This window comes from Silurus aristotelis (assembly GCF_946808225.1).
Source record: "Silurus aristotelis genome assembly, chromosome: 17".
In the NCBI taxonomy this organism is placed as follows: domain Eukaryota; kingdom Metazoa; phylum Chordata; class Actinopteri; order Siluriformes; family Siluridae; genus Silurus; species Silurus aristotelis.
The window spans coordinates 11,100,159-11,126,445 of NC_139590.1; the positions used below are offsets into that span (position 1 = coordinate 11,100,159).

General features: G+C 36.1%; 1 protein-coding gene across 1 annotated transcript in view; it reads left to right on the forward strand.

The window, feature by feature from the left end:
* Positions 1–26,287, forward strand: part of fam20ca (FAM20C golgi associated secretory pathway kinase a) — a 53,228-nt gene that overhangs the window by 19,308 nt on the left and 7,633 nt on the right. Inside the window, exons 4-5 of the mRNA XM_083566137.1 lie at positions 21,767–21,859; positions 25,764–25,879. Coding sequence (XP_083422263.1) covers positions 21,767–21,859; positions 25,764–25,879 — 209 coding nt within the window. The remainder of the gene's footprint in view (positions 1–21,766; positions 21,860–25,763; positions 25,880–26,287) is intronic.

Here is a 26,287-nt window from a genome sequence, read left to right on the forward strand (position 1 = left end):
AAAGTCCAGCATAGACTTTTAAAAGACATTAAATAAAATGTCAGAAAGCTGGAACAAGGTACTTTGAATAGATGTAATCAAGATTGACTTATACAAAAACTAGGTGCTTATTGATGATGTTAATGCTGATAAGTGTATACTTAGTGTATGATCACTCAAATGCTGCAAAACTGATGACTGTTATAGTGCTTCACAGTACAGAGGTATAATGACCTCAAACATTCCGTAAAAGAAACCCAAGTGCTTCTTAAGGCAAAGAAATGGAATATTCTTAAATGGCCAGTCATCTGAGTATGCTTTTCATTTACTGAAGACAAATCTGGAAGCAGATTTGCCCACACACAAGAGGCTACAGTAAAGGCTGGGTAAAGCATATAATGAGAAGGAACTCTGCATTTGCAGATTTTCTTGAGTTTCAGAATTTAGTCATTGACTACAAAGGATTTGCTTTCAAGTACTGTTCAGTTACTTTTGAGCACTCAAAACGGCTACGAAAAAAACAGTGTGACTGGTAAAAGGTTGATGCAATATTTTTTTATTTTAAGCTTAAAGTCTACACATTGTTCACTTCCTGATAACCCATGTGTGTCACTGTCCAGATCTTTTGGACCTGGATGTATATATGCTTATGTGACCTGAACATCCATTTAAGATGAGTGGTAAATGTGTTGTGCACAGAGAGCGCTTGGGTGTCTTTTGCTGAAAGGACGATCCCAGCCGTTAAACAGGCGTCTGATTTCAAACCACTCTGCGAAGGGATTATAGCCTTGGCTGAGCACGCAATCAAATCCAGTTGCAGAGATTTAGGATGAACTCACCAAATCCATTCTGCTTACAAGCCTGGCAAAACACTGAGGGAAAAATGTACTGCCTTTTAAAGCAGTTTTGAACCTCTGGAAAGACAGGCTGTTCCTGAATTTGTGTTTCTGCTGTTATTCAAGTTAACATTTTATTCAGCCAACTTTATTAGCCAAGATACCATTACATATATCAACATGAAAAACCATTAAATGTGTCCTTAAACACATAAGGTCACATTCTGACCTTAAACAGAATGTGGGTATAAGTCCTCTATTACATTTTTTTATAAGGAATTAACCATTTGTATGATAAAAAAGAAATAATGATGGGGTTGTATGATTTAAATCAGAAGGTAAAATCCTGAAATGTATTATTTTTCAATAATGTAGTTATTATACAGCAATCTGGAAACAATTGCATTTATGTTATTATGCACAGCCAGTTTAATTGTTGTTCTAAATTAATGTGATGCCTATAAAATCTTTAGGCATACTAGCGGTTACACTTATGTACAGGGTGAGTCAGCTGAAACTGCACAGGTGCACTATACTGTATGGACAAATGTTTGTGGACACCTGATAAGTTTGGTAAGGTGTTTTTTTTGTTTAGTTTTTATTGTCAATGTCAATCCACATTTAGTCTTCATTTGCTGTTAATAATAACCTCCACTCTTCTGGGAAGATGTTTCACTAGAATTTTTGAGTGGGTCATGGAAGAATCACTTATGATTGGAAGAGTGGGGTGCCCCAATACTTTTAGCCATTTAGTGTATTTAACAAATGCTCCCTTAACATTGAAATATTATATCATTGTTCTTTTGTCTGTCGCACATTAACAGCAGTAACTTCAGCAGTTTGAGCTGCAGGAGCCACATGGGTCAGCCTTTGCTCCCCATGTGCATCAACAAGCCTTGGCCGCCCATGACCCTGTCACTGTTTCACCACTGTTCTTTCTTTGGACCACTTTTATAGATACTGACTGACCACTGCAGAATAGAAAACCCCACAAGAGCTGCAGTTTTGGAGATGCTCTGACCCAGTGGTCTAGCCATCACAGCCCTCGTCAAACTTGCTCAAATTATGCTTGCCCATTTTTCCTGCTTCCATCACATCAACTTTGAGGACAAAATGTTCACTTGCAGCTTAATGTATCCCAACCACTAACAGGTGCATTGATGAAGAGATAATCAGTGTTATTCATTTCACCAGTCATAATTTTCTAATGTCACAATGTTATGCCTGGGCAGTGTATTTATTTTATTATATTTGTAATTAAATTTTATTAGAGAGAACAGAGCATTTTATGAAGAAGAGCAGAAATGTTGGTTAGCGCTCAATCATGATAACAAGAGCTTCAGTATCTTTCCCATAAGTCCCCTTTATTTATAAACCTGCCTATTGTCTTATAGTAGAACTTTTTGGCCTTGTCATGTCTTGACATGCTTCTGTTCTCTTTTCTTCTTCTTCCATTTCTTATCTGTCTGGATCCCCTGAGGATGTGGCTGAACAATATTTCAAGAGTGTCTATGAGACACAATGCCAAAACTACATCTGAGCTACTTCTAGTCGACAAAGTGACAAACTCTATTATTGTAATCCCGTAAGACCAGAATGGCTGTCTTTGAGAACGTTCATCTCTGAAGCCAACACTGATCTGACTCTAGATCAGCTCTCCAAGCTGTTCTCAGTGCATTCCCTCCATTCGCTCTCTCATGCTCCACTTGCTCCACTCCATATTTTCTTAATCAGATAGCCCTCATAGAGGCAGTGGCCAACGGCACGGCAGCAAGCCAAAGAGAGCTCGCCATCGTACATCGCATGGTTCGAATTCACAGCACTCTCCTCCATGTGTGAGACATGCAGCATCCCTCGCTGCCAGGAAACTAGGGCGCATACGATAGATTGTCTTGGTGAATCAGGCGTCAATTTGTTAGATTGGGCTGTACTGGCAGTTCTCTGTGGAATGGCGAGGTTCTTCCAAACACATGCTGCCGGAGAAGCAATAAAATGTAATGAAATTTCATCAACTTGCTTGGAGCCTGTGTGAAAATTTTTTTTTTTACTCTTGGCTGCTATACGTGGACAGATAAATTATTCATGTTAAGATAAAATATTAGGTCCTTGAAAGAGAGGATTAATTAGCATTTGCTAACTTAAGCATACTCGTGTTATGTTAGCATGGAGGTTGCAAATAATTTTCCTTCAGCCACTCTGCATTACACTGGCTGGAGCAGAAGCTTGGATGAACTAGAAAAAGACAAATGGACAGATGATAACTTGCTTCTCAGAGCAATAAGGCACTGTATAATACGCTGAAGACATCTGGTCCATAGCTTAGGCTGAAACTAACATGGCTATGCTTCCTGGATGTCGCCACTTCTTTTTTTGTTTTGCACTCCATCCAGTTGAGTTGATCTGATTATTCGTCTTAAAGGTCTTCATGCTTCCCCTTGTCTCCTCTCACTCTGCATTCTTTGGCAGTGGTTGTGTCTGCAAGATGGCAAGCAGTCAAAACACGTTCCGATAACAGCTTTCTCTCTGTATCACTGGTTGGAATCCTCTCTCATTCTCAGCATGACTACTTTGTCTCACTCCTCCCTCTTCCTCTTGCTTGTCTGCTTCTTGCACTCCAAAACCGTTGAGCTGTATGTAACAAGGGGAAATGTGTGTCCAAGCAATCAGCAGAGTTTGACCAGAATCCTGTCTCACTGCTGAAGGCAATCTGGCAATGCGGATTAATGGAGACCAAAATGAGATTGCTGGATTGACTTTCCATATCGTTTTAAAGTTAAATATTTTATCATTTTTGTATCATTTTGCAGATGGTCCTGTCAATTATCTTTATCTTTTTAGTTACTTTTCAAGACAGGTTTTTGTAAACCTGTCAGATCTCACTGTATCTAAATTCTATAAAAAGAAAGTGAAACAAATAATGAAAACAATGTGTTTCTGCCATTAATTAATCCATAATGCAATATGTAGTTCAAGAAAACTTTTCTTCACACCCCTGCCATTAGGTGGTACTTAAAGTTATTTTTTTTTTTGTTAATGTGATTTGTTTAAAGAATTTAGAATTTGGGTCTTCTACACCAAAAATTACAATGTCTTTCTGGAGCATTCTTTGTGCACAGCATGCTTTGTGTATTGTCATGACAGCCCATATTTGGGCCCCTCAGTTCCAACCAAGGAAAATTGTAATGCTACATAAAAACATCTTACATAGTCATGTGTTTCTGACTTTGTAACTAGGTCCACATTTGGGTGTGATGGTCAAAAGTTCTACATACATTTTGACAAGCTGATGAATTGATGGGATTTTGGAATACACAAGAATTTCACATCAAGATAAAATAATCTGAAAAAGATTTTATTCATCGCATCTTTTAAGTTTGAAATACAATTTAATGGATATTCAGGCATGCAAATTCAGCTAAATTCTGTGGTCTGAAAAACAGTCAGATATCACTGTGACTGTATTCTGGCTTGAAGATTGGCTTTTGCTATAACATAGAAAGCTTTGAGGTGCCAAGAGTAACTTTTGCCTCATAGACCTCATGTAATTAATATACATGAATAATAGAATAATTCTGATTGTAAATAATAAAATAATTCTTATGATTAGTGTGAGTATTCCCATCTTATTAAATATATAACCATTTAATATTTTGCAGTAAGGTTATTTCTCCATAAATAGATCAAGCTATTAATGCAGCATCTTGGAACTCTGCAATGCGTTCTTTTTTTTTTTTTTTTTTTTTGCATATTTGGTACAAACAGATTTTAAAAATCATATTTGTGGTTGAAAAAGCAAGCATTTCAGGAAAGTCTGCAGTGAACTGTATATACTAGAAATTTGTCTAAACATTTGTCCATCTGAGGGTTTTCTAGGCCGCCACAAAAATATACAGAATCATTTTCTCTCCACAACAAGACTCGTCTCTAATTCCATGCTCCACTCATGCAGTTCCATTCTGGACACAGCAGTTGAAATATATGGCCCCTCTGTGTCATCTCCCATCACTTCAAGCAGCTTTCTAAATGTAATCCTTTTTTTATCTTTTCTTTATGGTTCCAAGTTTAAAATCAATCATAAATATTTTATCGTAGCTTTTCTTTTTATCCCTGCCTTTCGTCCAGAATTATTTACTGAGCTGCCCACACTGTGCCCTTGCTTGGTTTGACCCATTTGGCTCTCTTGACACTTTGTGCTTTGTCTTGAGCTGGATATTTTGTGGTTGTCTTTTGCATGTTTAAACCTAATTACTAACAGGTGCATGTCTCTGTGTGCAAATAGCGATTTTATGCTACTTGTACAAGTAACTTTGACGTTCTGTGTAATTGCAAGTTATTTAGGTTCAGAAGAAACACCTCACCATTTTCTGCATTATATTTAACTGAGAAAATTGCAGACCTTCATTGTCATCTCACTGAGCTAGGAGATTCAATACCTACAGTAATAATGTGTTGTTTTTGCAATTAATCATGGATTGTTGTAAAACAGTGTAAGACATGCAGGTCTGATCAATCTAATATGTTTCCCTTTTTAAGACATGCCATTTAACAGTAGCTTTTTAATCAACCTGATGCTGTGGATGAATACATTCAAATGAAGCATTGAATATCAGAGTGAAGGACTGTCTCTCCCACACTTAGTTTAATCATTAAATGAATATCAAGGTGCTGGCATGTCAAATATCTCAGCCTTAGCCTGGTTTATTGTAGAAAGTAAAAAACAAAATAGTTTAGTAAGTGTGCATGAAGTTTACTTGTTAAGCTAGCATATCTAACTATACACAATATGGATAAGTATTGGGACATCTGACATTTCCAGCCATATGTTGTTTTTTTTTACAAACTGTTGCAGGTGCACACAATTGTATAGGATGTCTTTGGACATGGTAGCATTACATTTTGCTTTCACTTGAACTAGGAGACCCAAAACTGTTCATGTCAGAGCATGGCAGTACCACTGTGCACAAGCCAAGCTCCATGAAGATATGCTTTACATGTGTGAGAGTAGAAGTTCTTGTGCCCTGCTGTAGAGCTCTGTCCTCAACCCTACTGAACACCTTTGAAATAAATTGGAGCGCTGACTGCACCCCAGGCCTTCTTACCCAACATCAGTTCCTGATTTTACTAACACCCCTGTAGCTGATCTCCACAAGCACACTCCAGAATCTCGTGGAACATCTTCCCAGAAGAGTGGAGGTTATTATAACAGTAAATGTGGACTAAATGTGGAAGTGAGGACGTTCTAAAAGCAAATACAAAACTTACGGTCAGGTGTCGACAAACTTTAGTTTGTATAGTGTGTGTAAAGACATGTACTTGTAGTGGTTTTAATATGTCAATGGTAATATTAGCTTTATTAATCTTATTAGTGCTTTTAAGTATGCAGTATGCTCAGCATACATTTTTATATTTTGAGACACGATTTTAAACCTTTTTTACTTACATTGTCAAACTTGTGTTAAACCCTTAATTACCTAACTGGATATACCGCACTAGTAATTAGTTAGTAATTAGTTCATAATCACATAATGAAACTAATTATAATTAGAGAGCAGTTAATTTTGACATTCCACTGTGCATGGTGACAAAAATTACATAGGACCCAACCAAACAAAAGAAAAAATTTAACTCAGGTTAATACCGCGGGCAGGTGCTAATGAATAATTACTGTGGGAGTGTGTGGGATTAGTAACAACTTTGTGTGGAAAAAAAAACAGGCAATGTTGTCCAATCTTCAACCAAAAATATATGAGCCTATAACCACAAAGCATCAAATGTTTTGTTCTCTAATGGTAAAAGTAGAACCTTACATAGGGTCAAATTGTAGCCGAAGGTTTGACATATTGTGCATTTATATGTGCTTTTCTGCTCACTGTGTTTGTAAAGAGTCTTTATTTGGGTTACCAGAGGCTTACTGTCAGCTCAAACTAGTCTGACCATTCTTTTCTAAACTCTTTTATCAACAAGGTGTTTCTGCTCACATAATTGGTGTTCAGTGGATGTTTTTGCTTTTCACACCATTTTCTGAGGCTGTTGTGTGATAAAGTGCATCAATGGTTTCTAAATGACTCAAATCTAAATTTTTATGAATTACAACTTCTCTCATATGATTGGATAATTATGGGTACAGGTGTAAAAGGGTTATTTCACAAAATTTAAGCTAGCCAGATATAAATGTAATTGTTTCCATTTAAACAAACAAGCAAAAAAAAAAAAGATTTATAGCTTTTATTAAAAAAAATAAATAAATCTTAAAATTCAAAAGACCTTGCAAAGTCATCAGCATGTAGAATGACAGTTTAACCTGCTCATTAGCTAAATGCTTTATATTTCTCAGGGAAAAGGTATCATGAGCTCTCTCCTCTCCACAAACCTCTTTCCAGTCCATGGAGACCACAGATGCAGGATGTAGGTGGGATTTTGATTATCAGGTCATGTATCAGTAGGTTCTGTCTACAGCAATCTGATCCCACCAACCACTTTTTTCCCTCCAGCATGCGTACCTTGACTCCAGTAGGAGTTCAAACAGAAGAGGCTCTGTGCTTCACTTCTGCACAACATTTAGCTATTGTCTGTGCTGTGACCGGCTATGCTTCAAGGCACACCTCAACTGCCGTCGGAGAAAAGGGGGGAAATGGAAGGGGTGCTCACTCGTTTTTTCTCTATCTATTCCTTAACCTTCCTCTTTCCTCTTTCTCCACTTCCTTATAACAATACAATACACCTGCTTCTCAGTTTGAAACTCAAAAATCGTTCACCGTGATGTGTTATAATGGCACTGCCTATCTTCTACAATCATGCCAGAAATGCCTTTATTTGTGAGCTATTTTTCCACTCAGACAGGATTACCAGCAGGTTCCTCGGACTCGGTGCATTTTTTCCCCCCCATAATCACCAAGCATTATGCAGCCTTCAAGCACTAGAGACAGAACTCGGTGAGACGCCACCGTTAGGAGGAAAGAGAGAGCAGCCCCACTGAGACGTTTGTGTTAAGCTTTCAGACACATCTCCTGCCAGTAGCCCTTAGGTCAAGAGCAAAGTGCCTAGATCGGTTGAGAACAGCCTTGAACTTTTGGATATTTCCTCTGACTGCGGTTCCAATTGCACAAGCTGAGGGAACAGAAACAAATCCCTATAGCCACCGTCTGCCCGCATTTCAGCAATTTACAACTTACCGAGTGCTGTTTATGCATTTGTTCTATTTAAGAAGCAGATACTTAAAGGGTTCTGCTGGTTTAAGCAAAGATAATAGGTTTGAAAAAGGAAAAACATTGCACTGCTATATACAAAAGCTTTTTGACTTGACAAACTCCAAACCTGAAGGGTTCATGGCCTAAGACTTTGACCTAATTTGAGTTCACTGTAGTTTACTGGGGTTTTGTCTGTAGATTTCAAAACTGAAAGTATGCAAAATGATTACTACTTGTACCCGACATTCACCATTCACTGGAGTTGCAGGAGCTTTATGCTGTATACTCAATTTCAGCTTTATCCTCAATTACCATTAATTACAATTAGGACTTTAGGGCTTTAGCTTTCAGCTCTTGTGGAACAACAAGAAGGAGGCCTTTCGAAGTAATTAATACATAGGAAACACATTCATTAACTGCCCAAATTAAAGACATTGCTGTTAAATCAACTACAATTCTATTAGCACTCATGCACTACTAGTAAATGGCATTTTAATGAGCTTCACATTGTATTAATTAGGAGCGAGGCAGTTGCACGAAAAACAGCAGAATGTTTTTGGTTTGTTGTTTGACAAAAAAATTATAATAATCTGGAAAAGACTTTGCTGCTGTAGTGTGTGTTTTAGTAACTCGACCAGTCTATGTATGGAGTGTCTCTCTTTAGCACTTACCATCTCTCTATTGGACATTAACATAGAAAGTGTATAAAGGAGGCTTGTGTCACCAAGGAGGCTTGAGTTGGATTTGGCCACAAAATAGCTGACAAGTACTCCATATCCTAGCAGCTCTACAAATTACATTTTCTGGTCACATGTCTCACTGATTACTCTCATCTGTTCTGTGTCTTCCTCATGTATATCAAAAAATTCTATGTTTTTCTAGCTTATTAATATGTGTAGTATTTTTGTGTGTTTCCTAGCTCTTGCTTATGATCAGTTAATTTCTGTATGCTTTAATAAATTACCTGCACTTGCATCAGACTCCATGACAGCATGTTTTAAAATGGCCACTTTCTTTTAGAACGGGAGTACTGAATAAACTTCACAAGCAAACAGTGCTCATGCACTGATCAGGATTTCAAATCCCAGCACTATTAAGCTGTCACTCCTGGGCCATTATCCCTCAACTGCTTAGTTGTATGAATGAGATCATTGGAAATCACTCTGGATAAGGGTGTCTACCAAATAACATAAATACAAATGTTATGCAGTGGTTGTAAACTCAAGGTTTTAAATGTTTAATTTTCAATAAATTGCTAAAAAAATACTTATTCAGTCTACCATATGCAAATTAATTAACCTTCAGTAGAGCACAAAATAATAGCTTAAGAATTGTAAAATTATTTTAACAGTAATTTATCTATATTTTTCTAGCAATAAAAACACCTGAAAAGTCACCCTTAGCTGTTTCAGAACAGAAATGTTTATTCAATTCTTTTTTTTTTTTGCATCCTTAAATCACACATGCTTTTTATTTTTGTTACCTGCAAAGTCCATAATGTTTTTGGATCAACATCAGCTCTTGTGTAATTTCATTCAGTGCATCATTTAACACATGCTGTGCAGCATAGCACATAACGTTGCATTACTTTTCTGTTCATGGATGAAGAAACAAGCTAAATTAACCTTACAATAAACCTCTCAACATAAACCATCATTATGGTAAAGTATACATTAGACAGAAAAAAGGCCTTATTTTACAACACTTTTGAGAATGAGGAAAAAATCTGCTTTTTTACTTCACTGGTATTTGCACTAATATGATTTATTTACCCCTTATTATATGCATTTCAGGCCAGGTTTACTGCAAATCAATATAACTGGTAATCTACAAATGGACTCTACAAGTGACTTTACATATTAGTCGTTTAAATAGGATTAGCGCGTACAATAAGTTCAGTAATTCTCAGCAGAAACTAATGTGTACACTATCATGGCCATTATATTTGTTATTTATCTTATTTTTCACTAATTAAATTCGGCTGGAATACTTTTGCCTTGTCTACTGAATCAACATTATAAAAATTTTAATTTAATGTGAAACGGTCTCATTCATTGACCCTCTAAGGACCTTAACCCTTAACTGCTTAGTTGTAACTTGCTCTGGATAAGGGTATCTGCCAAATGCCATAAATATAAACACAGACAAATACAATAGGCAAAGAGAGTCAAATGTATAAACAGGCAAACACTTAAGACAATATGATGAAAGGCAAGCTTGATCAACTTAACAAACAGGGTCAGGAAGTCAGAAATAAAGTCTTAGTTACAACACTAGGAATCATTTAGGAGTGATAATTGCCATTGGCCCAAGGTGCTGTATTTTATTCAGTCAGTAATTGCACAGAAGTGTATGTTATGAGAATTTGTTGAAGTAAGAGCAAAGTAACAGGGTATGTGACTAATCAGGTGGTAAGTCCATGTAGATCCTTGTATAGTAGGATCATTATTAAAAAAAAATGCTTAATGTTAAAATCAGGTTGCACAAAAAATATGCGAATAACATGCTTCTTCAAATCTACACTATTAGCTGGCTGTTTCTACATTAGTGTTTTAGAAAAGGTCAACGTTTTGCTTTCAGCTACTCGTCCATGACAGCATAATAAGCCTATTTAAGAGGCGATTACACATCTATATGAGAGCCAAAGTGTTGAGAAAGTTTTGAGCGCGAAACAGCACAAATCTGAAGAATGACCTCAAACCCCACATGTCCTTTTGCCATTCTGCCAACTGAAAGAGACACATGATCCAAACAATGGAGACAGATTTGTACTGAAATGAAACAGTGTTTTCTTTGCTAAAGAATGTACTGCCCCTTGAAAAAGATGCAAATTAGATCACAGCATAAAAGCATCCAAGAAAAACTACAGTCCTGTCATATTTCTACTCTTTTATCGTTATTTCGGAGTCATATTGCAAGCTGTGTTGTTGTACAGAGCGCAGTGGATCGCTTTTGCATTGATGGCTGGCTCAGCTTGCAGCACATGCTAAAAGGCCACTGCTCAATACACAGGAGTATTGAGGGATGAGAGCCTGATAAATACAAATTGATTTTGTGTGCTGAAGAAGACACAGGAAAAGTGCTTTAGATCCCTATCAGAGTTAAGCAGCTGCGAATGCCTGGACCGGTCTCCATTCTTACTCCTGTTCACTTCACTCTATTTTTCCAGCATTTGAACTGGCCAAGTCAAGACACTACTTCAGAAAAAAAAACATTTCATAAAACATGTTTTGGTACATTTTACTAGTTTAACATGTACATAGTACTGTATGTAAGTAAGTTGGTTAGTAAGTAAATTATATATTTTTTTAGAATTAAATAAAATAGTAATGATTATCATGATAATGATAATTAGTAGTAGTATTAATGTCTTGCTTTAATCCTTATCATATGTATAGATAGGTATATAATGGTGTGTGCCATCATCAAAAATGTATTTAACTTGAAATTGTGGGATCATTTATTTTAATATAATATTGTAATCATATATGCATATATTACCAAAGTGATATTTGAAAAATATAGATTTTATATTAATTAGTACCCAAGTAAAATTATACAAGTTTTATAAATATTATATTATTTATTTTAAACAGTAGATGCTTCAGAGTGGTCACACAAATAAAAAAAAAATTATAAAGGTTTTGTTCAAATAGCTAATATTTCCGAAGTAATGTTCAACATATGCTTAGTGTAGGCAATGAAACAGGTTATGTGGAGGTTTTATGCTCTAGTAATTGTAAGGTACAGTTGTTATTGGAAAAAAAATATATTTAATGTGATATATACTTAAAATATACAACATTAATTTTGAAATAATTATGTTTAGAAATTTTCTTTTTTTTTTTTTTATCTTAACATTAGAAGCACTCCACTAGGAAAAAACTAAAGAAAAAACTCGGCTCCATGCCCTAAGCTACTGAGTGTGTTAATGATGTTTTTTCCTCATTAGCAAAATATGTGATGGTGTATCTGTTTCTTCATATAATTTAAATACATTTGCCAACTAATGTTCATTTTGTCCCATCTTTCAATAATATATCCTATTTAGGTCAATTCACAAGGCATTCCAGCATGTAACTACAAAAATGTTGAAGGGGTAAATATTTATGCTTATGTGCACACACACTTTTCACTTTGAACAATTTAGTTGTTTTCCTTAATTGTACAAAAAGCTGTGAATTTTAATTACAAACCTTTTAAAAATCACTCCAAGGCTTTATAAAAAATAAAGTAGATTTAATTATATGTAAATCTCTACACTAGAATGATTTATATAAAAGGTTATGACAATGCCAGTAAAATTAATCCTGCCAATTATTACTATGACGCCGCATCATCACTTTGAACAGATGTTCGGTGATGTTTCAAAATATTTGTATTTGTCTAATGTATTGTAGCATTTTTTTAAATGTAAATAATGAATCTTTTTATATACATTGCAAAGCCAAAGCTTTCCTGATGTGATATATCCTGTGCAAAAAAAAACACATAAATCATTTTTGGTATAAATCATATCATGGTGTCCTAAAAGGTGAAAACACTGATGCTATATGATTCGGTTTTTCAGCCATCCATCCATCTGTCAGTATTCTATCCGGTTTACACTCAGATGCTGAAGGGCTGGAGCTTGTGACTGGTTTTGAGTTCAAATGAATTGCTATTCATTCCTCTAGTAAATCTGTGCTATGAGAGGAGGAATCTCTGAGAAGAGGAAGAATTACTAGCCAAAAGCACTCTAAAGTCCCAACTGTGGCTTCATTATCTGGGCTTTTGTAATGTTCTGGTCATGTGTCTCTTGAATGGAAAGCCATTCGCAGGCCAGGCAGCAAAGCTTATCCATTTACTTTCCTATATAGGCTGTGATTTCTCTGCTGCACCGCACAGTCTGACGCAGTTGTTGAAGTGAGGAGAGATAACAGACTTCTTTAAAAGAAAGCACTATGCAATGATAACAGCCAGAGGAACATGCAAATAATTGTTTTTGTACACCTTATATTTTGACTGGAGTGTGACGTAAAGGAATGTTTTAAAAAAAAAATTTATCTAATTCAAATGCAGCCTCTGAGACACAGAAAGAATTTCAGTAATCTTTTGGAGTTGGCAGTTAATCGGCTTATTGATAAACCCAATGCTTAAAAGGTACACTTTGATCAGGTCTTTGTGGTTCTTTTCCTATTTTATTTTCTTCTTAATAACCTGACAATGTCCCTCAGACATGCAGGAAATAAAACAAGATATAAAGCTTATCAGAGTGTTCAGTTCCTTGGAATAATAATGTACATTTCAACAACCTGCTTCTGGTTGATATGCTATAAAGCTAAACCTATGCAAACATTTGAACATCAAACCCAAATGTGGTCTTTCCAAAACTGTTGCCACAAAGATGGATACACACAAGTCAGTCCAGAGTGTAAAAGTATCATGGACTAAGTGCCCTAGCTATATCTAGGATGCTATTCCTTATGTTATCACAGCTATAAATAGTTATTCACTAACTATCCTCTCTCGTTTGGTAAAGCTTAAAGTGAATAAGGCAATAATTCTGTTTGCCATGCCCCTGCATAAATCATCTCTAAAGAAATAATAGAAAACTGCATTAATATAATATATATGATCTACCATCAAAGCTGCTGAAACTTAAACCACACCTTCTGACCAATCAGAATCGACATATTTTTAGTTTATTTGACTTAAGGAGCAGTTAGAAGGACACTCTGATGGATTTAAAGCCACTGAATCTTTACACATGGCTGCTGTTCATGTAACTTCATAGCACACCTGAATGCTTTGAATGACAAGCGAGAGAGGAAAGCCATCTTTGGCATCATCACAATTCAAACACACAATCTCACCACCACAGGCCAGACACTTTACTGCTGCAGCACTCGGGAGTCTGCAAGTGGTTTTAAATCACTTCTGACATTTGAAATAATTTGTTGTGTCTTGTGTTTGCTGGTTAGTTTCATAAGTCAAGTCACATTTATTTATAGCACTTTTAAAGACAAAAGGTCTGCTGAAATTCTGCACTTAATTTTAATAGGAATTTGATTAAAGCAGGTTTAATTTTCACTGTGAAACTGAATGTTGTTTGGACTCCGTTCCACCCTTCTCCCACATGGATTTCTAGATCAGGAAATCCATTTATCCATAAGGATTGTATGAATTATGTAAGCTGCATAGTAAAGATTTACTGAGCAGCACACTTCTTAAAGCTGGTAAATACAATTCAGTTTAGCATTCAGAAAACTTCATATATTTAGAGGTTCCTGAGGCTATTGGGGAGCCTTAATGAGGAAATTTAAAACTAGATTGTGTTGGCTTTATTGGGTTTTTTTTTTACATTACAGAAAAACCTAATTAGGAGGAACAATAGTGTCATCAATACAAGGGAGACAGCTGTATTATGAATTTACCATGTCTTTTGGTATTTGAGTTCCATATTAATGAGAGTTTTGAGTCAGGGATGTCAGTTGCTGAACACTGAGGTCTGATGCTGTCTGAACAGCACAGGAGTTTTCCCGTTGATTTGTAACTTAGTGTATATCATGTCTTTATTAATAAATGCAGCCACTGAGAGGCACTTCTTCCATTTGTTCTTTCACAGCATTTTACCCTGTAAAAGCTCTGGCATCTTCCCCAATCGTATCCTCCAGTCAGATCTGAGATCAGCAAGCTGACAAAGAGATTTGTAATCAGCAGCCTACTTGTCACTGTGGGCAAAAAGGCGTCATGTAAATGTGTAACCAGCTAATAGTCATTACTGCTGAGTCTTTTGCTGACGTTTTAGACTGATCTTAGGCAGGTGCTTTTTTCAATAGGTTTCAATAGGCTGCTCTTGATAGAGCTGGAAGGACAGCTCCCAGGTAGTGCTATTCATCGTCAGACTAGACTTAAAGACAAGTGATAACAGAGAGAAGTGTCATCCGAGTTACTGGGTAGCACTTGCAGTGTACAGCAAACTCTTGCTTCTGTATAGTAGACAGAAAACCACAGCCTGAGGACGATGTCAATTATAGTCAGAGAAAAAAAAGGTGTGGCACAGCAAGGAAGAGGGACTGAATCAATGCACTGTAATCTTCCCCTTGGCACCCTAGGGTACTTCTAATTAAAAATCACAATGACCTGTAATTCTCTTTACTCTGGAATATAATTATGCAGTAAATTGCACCGGTAACAATTATCTGATGTCTTAATATATGTGAGAGTTACAAAACCATGTCAAACATATGTTGAAAAAATACCCTATTTTTGTTTATTATTATTATTATTATTATTATTATTATTATTATTATTATTATTATTATTATCATTTAAAAAATTATAATAAAAAAAACCCACTATCGCTCAGCTTGTTCTGCACACGTATGAACAGTAACTTCAGTAAAATTTTTAAATTGCTATTCAAAATAAAGAAAGATAAATTAAATGTATAATAAAAACCTGGCATAGCTGGTGTAGCTTATGACCATAGCAGAATTATTAAGCAACTAAACTAAAACTAATTAAAACATTTTGTCTGGATGAACCATTAAGTTATTTAGACTGAACACTTACACTCAGTAATAACCTCACCACCCATAAATAAAACCTTGTCTGTTTTGTGTATGTTGCTTTTAAATCTGTTCAAATAACAGTCTAAGTCATTGTATGCTACTGTGTAATTCATTATTCTGAAATATGAATCACCAGTCAGTGTTTGGTGGCCTGACATTTAAGGCTTCATTCAATTTATTTAATGGTGAATAGGATGTCTACCTTCTCTTCTTCTCTCCAATGGAGGAACGTATTATTACAGTAAATGTAGAGAATACAGCACTGACAAAATTAACATGATTTGCTCAGCTACTGTATACCAGAGGGCTTCTGAAAACCAGGTTTTAAAAAACTATTGTATCTTAAACCTTTCTTACCTTTAGCATTACACTTTAATTTTAGTAACAATGACAAGGCATGACATAAGTAGTTCATTTATTTATTTAATTGGATCCATTAGGAACACAAAGGGGTTGACATATAGTAGCTATTAAAGAGCTTTGCTGAGACCAAATGAGAACAGAAAATAAGCACTGGAACGCAATTTAAGAAAGATTTGGTAAGCGAAATCAGTTTGGGAATTGGGAATTGTATAAACATCTAAAAGTGTAAAATATTCTTAACACAGGTTTATGCACCCCCCCCCCCCCCACACACACACACACACACACACACACACACACACACTCACACCTTTCTCCTCCCTCTCTCCCTCTCTCCCTCCTGTAACTTTGTCCTCTCGAAGATCTGTGTATATGAGAGCACAGATGAACGGCCCTGTTGTCAGGACCATAAACCCAACCAGGATTACACAAAGATTATAGAGCTCATTCTGTCTCTCCAAACTCTGTCTGCAGAAATACAGAGGGATGCGGTTTCAAGGTTGCCTAGTGCCACTCTGTATATTTAAGTGCTCCTGGAGAATTTGTGAATAAAGGTTTCAGGTGTTGGTAACAGGGGTGAATTCAGGTCTGCAGTCTCGTCTGGCGTCTCAATCACTCTATAGGTCACTGGGTTCATCCTACATAAAAAAGCCTGTGGAAACAGCCACGGGTCAAAGTAAGAAAAAAAGTAAGCAAGTTGAGTAGGAGAGAGAATGACAAGAGGGACAGCGTTACATACAAAGATTATGTTGGAGACAGCTGTGGTGTGGTAAAGTGCAGAGTGACTTGCTTGAGGTGGAAGGATTTTAGAAGTCTAGGCTTGCAAGTAATAACTGCCTGACAATGTTTGCTTCTGCCGATGGAATTTTTGAACACCTCACTGACCAGAAGTCCCTTATCTCACTCCTTCCTCAGACCAGCAGTAACCATGCCAAAAAATTGTTTTGGTTTTGACCTGAGTTTTAATTATGTCTTACCAAGTTCATTTCAGCCATAATACAATGCAACAGTCTGGAACCACACATAAAAAATAAAAAAAACTTTTAACTATGGTGGTAAAAATTTAATCAAAGCAGTTTCAGTCACTGATTTCTCCCCATGCGCAGAAAACCATATTAGTAAGTGGAGAGATTATATACCATAAAAAGGACATTAAAAGTTAAATGCATCAAACTTGACTTGCTAAATAACATCAACATACATGCAGCCATTACTACTTATTAATAATCCACAGACAGCCAATCGTCAGTTTTATTAAATACCTAAGTAAGATACAAATCATCTCTTTTCACACAGTGGTTAAACAAAAAGCAGAACAATAGTAAATAACATAAAAGTACAGGACAACAGCAAACAATTGATCGTTGAACACAATAGACATCATGTCAAGATTATAATGAATTTCCTGGTTACACAGTTGCTCTTTGTGACTGTTGACACAGTTGTTAAAAGAATGGCAAACAATGGCAAAATCCAGTGTCATCCAGATGAGGATATGTTCTCATGTCAGCTTGAGTTTTTCATTGGAACCATTGCCTCTGTCTTGCTCAGTAGAGATCTATTTTATACTTAAATTTTGTATTTATTTAAAGCTGTTAAAAGCTCTCTACAACTAAAAATTTAACTGAATTGAACACTGATATGCATATCCAGTAGTTTTTGCATGCCAATAGGACAGTGAGATAAAATTCTTACAATAGGGAATTGTTGTTAAATGACATTTAAATTTATGCAATACACTTTTATTGTGTATGTTACTTTGTCATGTGTCTGAAATGTGGTTAATATGTTGTAGCATTCCTTGTTGTTTTGCTTTCTAGTTTTAAGTGTAATCATTGATTTCAGGTCTTAGGTTTATTACACGAGAAAACAAATCTGTTTAAAAGATGAAAAAACATCATGACTGAGTCATGGAGTCAATGAAGGGAAGGGAAATGGAGGGGAAAAATAGGACAAACCAGCACAAAATATGGTGTTTGGAGCTGCTTGAGTAATTCTGGCAGGGTTGCCACAGTCACTGCTGTTATCATACATCATCATGCCACAAGAGCTCTACCAAGAGTAATGTTAGTAGTAATATTATCTATCTATATAATCTAGTTATCGACAAGCTAAATGTGCTGCACGGGATGTGTGTGTGTATATGTGTGTGTGTGAGAGTCATATTGATGTGGATTGATCATAGCTGGCAGAAGTTTTTGGTTTTTTTTACTCGAGAAGGCAAATGATTCAAAATTAAGTCCATTTAACTCTTGGATATTAAAGCAGCAATATTAAAATGGTCAATGCTGTGATGAATATTGTTCATAAAAATCTAAAAACAAGAAATATTCTCTATTTGTTAGAACAAATTTACGTAGAGTATGGTATTATACATGCCTTTATTGACCTGAGCATTTTTTATTTGAGCATTTAGCACACAGAATATTCTTGCACTTTCCCTCTTTCTCCCTTTGAACATGCATTATAGGGCATTTGAACCAGACTGATAGTGTTGCTGGATCTCTGTCACCATATCTCTGTGGCACCCTTTAAAATAGTTTCAGAAAGCAGTCTTGTCTTCTAGTAAACCCAATAGGGAAACATTTCCCAGGAATGTGTCAATCATTTCTAGTCCAGTCGCTGGAGGACATGACAAATACTCGTGCTTGCTGAAGTGTGCTTGCTAAGCTCTTCATGTGATTGCTGTTTAGATGATACAGTGCTTTGAAAATCTGACAAGAGAGTCCACAGTAATGCAGAGTTTCTATCACAAGTAGTGCATCTATTTTATGTGACATGCCATTACAATGCACAATTTAGAGTTTATGGCAAGTTAATGGCAATTTTTTTTTCTAAAACTAATTACTGTACATATAACATTCACATTTAACAACTCTTTAAATGACCTACTCAAATTGTGTGAATAGATAGATCTTTTATGTATTTATAAACTTGGTTTTGTGCACAGAAGCATTGTCATCCAGGAAGAGTTTTAAGACTTTTAGCTTCAGTTAAATGAAATCTAATTCTATAACATACAATGACTTTCTAGACAAACTTGTGCTTCCAAATGCAAAAGTTCCTTATACGTCATATTTCATAATATATTATACAAATGTTTTGTGAAATAAATTTGTGGCTCAAACAAAATTGTATGGTTGTAATATAGCTGACGTAATATAACTGGTTTACATTAGGCTTGTTTTTAAACGTTTGAATTCTATATCAGCTCTTACTCATAGCTGTCCACGGGGACTTGTATCTTGCTCCATATAACTTAAGACTAATAGTAAATAAAGATGTGGATCAGAGGAGCCATGTCAGTGTTTTATAAAGTTGCAAAATGGGAGCATCTCCAGGACGGGGAGCTGGGTGTCTACATGACAAGCTGCTTTATTGTTTACTTCTTTGTTTTGTCTTACAAATGTCAAGAGAAAGAAAAAAAAAGCCTGCTGAAGATATGTGTTTATAGCTTCTATAATGTAAGTGATAAATAATGATATCTATAAATGGTTTTAAAAAGAATTTTGATATGTTATTAATAAATTGATTATTTAAAAAAAAAACGCATTTCAGGACATGCTGTTATAGACAAAAGGAGCTTCATGCCAGGCTGTATCACACCACCTCTGAGTGGGTTAATTTTCCTAAAACAGCATGGTTCATCATGTTTATTCCTTACATTTAGTAGTGCAGAATTTCAAGAGAGCTACCTACCTAATCAAATGTATTACAAAAAAAAAAATACTGTAACTGCATATATCATGGTTGAAAAATATAAAGGTAAGGTAATTTTATTAAAAATTTTGATGTGCCATTTTTGCTTTTTTTTTATAAAGGGTGCCAATAGTTACAGCCAATAGTTAGTCCAAGTACAAGTCACCTTTCTTTACCCTGTTGGACGAGGATTCATCCTGATACTTGTCTTTCTACGGCCAATAAACATTCCATGTGACATTTCTATTGCTTTTTGATTCTGATTCATACAGAGGTAATTACACCGGCTCATATCTCTGTGACCAAGGTTCTTTCATGTGCGCTGGACTGTCACATTACAAGTTGTCTAAAATACAGTGGCTGACCAGGGCTTCCTCCCCTACAGGAAATAACAGACAGGAACATGGTGATCGGTGCAACAGGACTGTCAGTCACAACCCAGCAGGAGATCGTGGTGCAAATTAGCGAGATCTGGAACACAGTGATGAGCAGAGAAGTGTGCGAGAGAGAGAAAGTGCTTGGACATTATCCGTGCTAAAACATCTCAATAGATTCAGTAGCTTTTTAGCGTTATTATAATTTATTGGATACAGCAAAGATACTTACATTGTAATATACTGTTCTTTTATTTTTTTATACGAATAAAGACTATTTTCAGGAGAACACCTCCCTAGTGGTCACAGTTTAAGAGCTACAATGTGTACCAACGGTGTCGAATTAGACTCTACCTACTCCACCCCTGAGTATCTCATTGAATTCTGGGTCAAAAGGTAGACAGACTTTCCTCTCCGGGGAGCTGCTCAGGCTTTTCATTCCTAAATCATTGTTAAATCTCAGCTCTCACCTTGCAAGTAAAAAGCTATTAGTTCACTGTATGTATAAAAATATATATATATAAAAATTTGGCATATCATAACAGGTGTTTGAAGAGGAAAAGGATGATCTTATCAAAAAAATAAAAAGTCTTTAATTCATTTGCAGTTTATTAGCAGTGGTAGAAAGGAAGGGTGGTCAGTAAGGTTTAATGGCACGTGTGAAAAGGGTATGTTCAGAAAAAGAGCAGGCACTCACTTAAATGGGATTATATGACAGGTTTCATCTGCAGGTAGAGCTGCACAGGAAAGGAGAGAGAGCGATGACTGTAATAATGTTTGAGGCAGGCTGTTGGGAAGCCGTAGCGCACACCTGGGTCTCACTAAAATCTCCCCGATCTGCCTCAGCTGTGACAGCCTTGGATAGATCGGCCCATCATGCAACAGTAGTTCCAGAAAAACAACCCTCGGTTTAGATCAAGTTGTGCGAAACACCTCCTGTGCACATTCTGCAGATAAAATACCAGACAGCCAAGATACACTTAGCTATCCTTGTGCACGTCTGTCTGTCTTTCTTTTCCCCTCTCTTTCTCTGCTGAATTTATGAGTGGTGCAGTCTACTGTAAAATCACCTGTGGTATTTTTCTCCAAGGTAAAATACCATACCCATCATTGAATACGCTATGTGACTTGCTAGGCAAGAGTACACAATCATGGTGCATCTGTCTCGGTCTGTCTCCACCTTGAAAGGAGTCAGACAATATAGACCACTGCCAAATTTCTTATCCTATTCATCCAACTCAGCTGTCTGACTATACAAGCTCAAGTCTGTAACTCCATAGCATCCTAAAAAAGGGAAGTCCCTTTTTTTATTTTCTCTTTATCCCTCTCTCCATAGTGGCATCTCTCTTGCTCTCTCTTTATATTCTCTCTCTCTCTCTCTCTCTCTCTCTCTCTCTCTCTCTCTCTCTCTTTCTCTCTCTCTCTCTCTCGCTCTCTTTTTCTCTCTTTCTCCCATTCCTCCTGCTGAGATCTGGAACATGGACTATTTTAACATCGCAGGGTTGATGACAAGTAATATTTTTTACAATGCTGCGTTTTCTGCGTCAACACATCTGCCCAATCTTTTCAAATTATATCATGAACTCCAGAGCAAATTTTGTTTGTGCTTAAGACTTGTTTTGCAAGCACATATTAAGTTGATGTTTAGGCACACAAATCTCTGCAAAATCTCTTCATTGCCTTTATTACCACCGGCAACACTTCACCTAACGATCGGATGCTGATCTTAACTCCTCACTGTACCGGTCTTCCTCTTTCTGTTTGTTCTCCAGGCAAACCAGAGAGCAAGAGACTCCCCCAGACTTTTTCTACTTCTCTGACTTTGAGAGGCACAACGCTGAGATTGCAGCATTTCATCTTGACAGGTAGGCCTGGCTGCTTGATAACACCTTCTTAGAGGAAAATAGAATCCTACTGAAATTCTACTGGCGATGTATGCTCACACATCCTTATTCTCAATCAAACGAGATCTGACAGTGCATGTCCATGCCATTTGTGTAATATTGTGCACATGGCACTCCTACTGACACCTATTAGTGCTGAATGGGAGGCCATGAGTCACCATGGGAATGTCACACCCAACCCAGGCTCTGGTACTCTCATCAAATAAATGTTGCAAGCATCTATTAATTTAATCTGAAACAAGACTATCTCAAAGAACTGCCTTGTTAAAATACTATCTATCCACTTTTAGTGATATACTAAAGATGAATATATCATGTATCATATATTATGTGGCTTTTAGCTAATGAATCAGTAGGCGCATAAGTAAGTGTAATATTCCAAACAGTCTTTCTAATCAAAAGCCATTCTCATACTTATTCCAAGTAAGCTTTGTCTGAAACAAACAAAACTCCAAAAAAAATAAAAGTGATGCAGTTTGAGGAACCATTAGTGACTTGAAATGGAATTACACCTATTATATTGAATGTAATGCACATTTCCCAGACCAACCATGGATTACCTTTTCAAATCCACAACATTAGCCCAAATTATTGTGCTATTCCATGAGGAAAAGCTCAGATGAATGTAAAGCTGTAATGCATAATGTATGATACTAAAGCCATTTGTAAGCAAACGGAAAACTTATTTAGAATTAATTATCAGAATATCAGAAAGAATAAGTCAAATGGTGCAATTTAACATCGGTGCAGTTAGGAATTTTCCGAGAGTTTGGAATAAGCGATAAGCCACATATTGGTGTCATCCAAGGTTTAATTTTAGATATTGTAGTTTGTTAATTTGGTCTTAAATTTATATCGCAATTTGTTTTTATTATCCTGATGTTCCAACAACAATATAAAAAGTTTTAAAATGTTACAAAATTGTAATAATTACACATAATTATATTAATTAATAATATAGGTATAGTAGTATATAGTAGTAATGTAGTATTTAATGTGTTATATAATTAACTTTAAATTGGGCTTATTTTTCTAGCTAAAAATCAGCACAATATTTTTTATATTATATCTTGCAGTTTGTATTCTATACATCACATGGGTAGCTGTTTAGCGTCCTGTAACAAATGCACGCAGGTGTTAGTTGAGACCCAAACTGGGTGAATAAGTGAAAATCACATTAAATTAATGAGCTTTGTGTATTTATATACAATAGAGATGTATGTTTAACAAGACCTATCTTTACATACAAATGTTTAAAAATTATATTTATGAAACCAGTGCATATAAAAACAGAAATGTGTGCTCCAAACCTAGTGTGCATGAGTTGATGCTTTGAGTATAAATTGGACTTTACTTCAATGGAGTCATTGTACAAAATGCAAGGCACGAACCAGACTAAGCCAAAAATAAAGTCCTCGACTGTTGGTACCATTTTCTAACACTTATTTATGGAAAGCAAGTGTTAGTAAGTTTGCTGTGGTGTTTATGCTGTTTTTGCTTGCACTGCATTAGAGCAGAATTAACCTACACACCAGTATACCTTCCAAATATATACCCTGAGCCACAAAAAGATAAGAAAAAATATTTGTTAAATATAAAAAAATATAATATAATATTTTATATATATATATATATATATATATATATATATATATATATATATATATATATATATATATATATATATATATATATATATATATATATATGAGAGGAAACTATAAGACTTAAATGAAATTCTCCTAATCACCAATTTAAATTTGAACGTATGCATAATGTCCATATGGCCCTACCACCACAATTTCTGTACAATCCAGTATAGTAACCATAGAATATTAACCATATTTCAATAAGTAAGCAATAAAAATTTATTGACTCATGGGATAAAAATAATAATTATGTATTCTGAATTTATGTGCCATTAAAATCCCACATTCAGTGAGTGCTCGTTGAAATGTTCTCATGGTAATAGCAGGTAGCTGGAAGCTATAATAAAGACTGTTTTTGTAGTTTCACTTTCTGCCCTTTCTGCTCCTTCCATAGAAGATCTGGGCTTTGATCTGAAGCATGAAAGTAGATGACTCAACTCAATCTGAACCAAAATCCTTATCTTTGTATTTCAGATTATGCTGGTTTTAGACCCAAATGTTTGTTTTCATCAGGAAAACATGCTATTTTCACTTTAAAAAAAAAAAAAAACACTTTAGCTCCCTATTAGCTCCCAAAGTCTTTCTTTAAGTCTATAACCAGCAATACCATACGAATCACTCTCATTATTAGACAAAATGGTACACTGCTCTCTTCCACCCTCTGGCCATAAGTTCATGTGTATAGGTGTAGGAAAACCAGGTGCATTGATGCTTACACAAGTATCAGTTTTACGTAGAATTAGGCTTCACAAAACCCAAAAAGCAGCTTGGACCCCTTTTTCACATCTCAAATCCAACCAGCTCTGATTCTACATACATTTCTCAGACCCCGTCACTCGCCCCTGGCCAGCAGCCTGAAAAGCACTTAGCAGGATTGATTCGATCCAACTCCCCATGAAGTGGGCTGTGCGGATAACAAGGTGCATATGAGAGCAATCAAAAGTTGGGAGATGCTCCCCGCTGACTTTAACAAGGAAGCTCATAGAGAAAGAGTCTTTGTGCTGGGTGATTGTTGATTCAGCTTGTTGAGACCCACTTTATTTTATCCACTCTGATTTTTTTTTCTTTTGAACAGTGAGCATAACACCAGCAGGCTTTGTCTTGCACTTTGGCACCTGTAAACCTGTTGATACTTTACTCCTTTGATATACGCTGCGGTAGGCTACATAACTAAGAAATTATACTTGAATTTCATATATAGCTGACCACACAGCCAGTGGAATATTTGATACCCAAAGATGAAATCAGATTTTATTATTAGGACATTTATTGGTTTTTGTAAGGTGTCGCAATTGCAAAACAAATTGAAAAAATTACCTGTGTTTAAGTTTAAGGATATACTATCTCTGCATGGTACCATGTAACCCATGGAAAGATTGTTGCCTTAATATGGAATGGAGCACTGTATCCCAAGAGCTGGTCTACTTTTTTCTCTTTCTTTTGCCATGCACCTTTCCTCTTCTATATGTTCTAATTGCACCACTAATCCCATATGGCTGACAGACTTCTGCTCACAAGGAACCATGACTCCACACTGGGTTCTTTGTCACTCACATCTAGAGTGACTTTGCACTTTTGTAGTCTTTGAGAGGCTTTGTATACCAAGCTTGGGTTTCTGTCCCCCTGGGCTCTGGGATCCAGGCACCTCTGGAAAGTGAGTTTACAATGGCTACAAGAAGCACTCAGAGAGACACCCCACCTTACATACATACAGTCTCAGTAGATGGTAGTGGAGTGTGGCCCGGATGTAGAAGTAAAAAAGAAAAAGTCAACCTTTAAAAGGCCAATAAGTAGCAGTCAAAGACACATCATAAAGCGGATGAGTAATGAAGGGCCTCCCAGGCTAAGACAGGGCAGAGTCAGCTGCTGTCAGAGAAAGAAGAATGATGAAATCATCATAGAGTCACTTTGAGAAATTGCTCATTCTTTTCATAAACCTGCAGCACTCCAAAGAGTTTGTACAGTTGCATTATTATGCTTGAAATCTTTTTAAGTTACCGCAATATCCTGGTCAGTATTGAATGGTTCTGAAACAAGTCCAATAAAGTGGGAATACAGCATTAATAGGACAATCAACAAATATTATGTGGCAAATAGCAATGTAATTTATGCAAATGTAGTTACTCTTCCAACATTTTATGAATATGCAATATGATATGGACTTAGTCATTTTGATCAGTTTGTTAGATTGATTATTATTTGTTTTGAACGTTTAGAATTCTGGATTTTCGACGGGTTCCACCAGTGGCTGGCAGACTAGTAAATATGACGCGGGAGATTCGAGACGTGACCCGGGACAAGAAGCTCTGGCGGACATTCTTTATCTCTCCAGGTACCAGCATGCAGCATACCCACCTTTATTTACAGTGATGCATTACTTACATGACTTTTAGTGTATAGTGGATCTTGTTGTTTTACATTCTAGCATGTAAAAACTAATTTTCTGTTTCACTGTTAATATCTTAGATATTGTCCAACATATATGGAATTTGTTTCCCTGAAGCACAAATGTTCATATGTTCACATGGTATCAATTGTGACTAGTAAAAAAGTAAAATAAAATAAAATAAAAGGGTGTGGGGGGGGGGGCTTGCAGACCCACTTTGGGTTTATATCTGAATGTATGCTGTATACAGATATATACTACAGTAATTGTGCTACACCCCTGATTAACTCTAATTTCTATATTTTGAAATTATAAGTTTGAGATTTCATGATGTTATAAACTCCAACATTCACC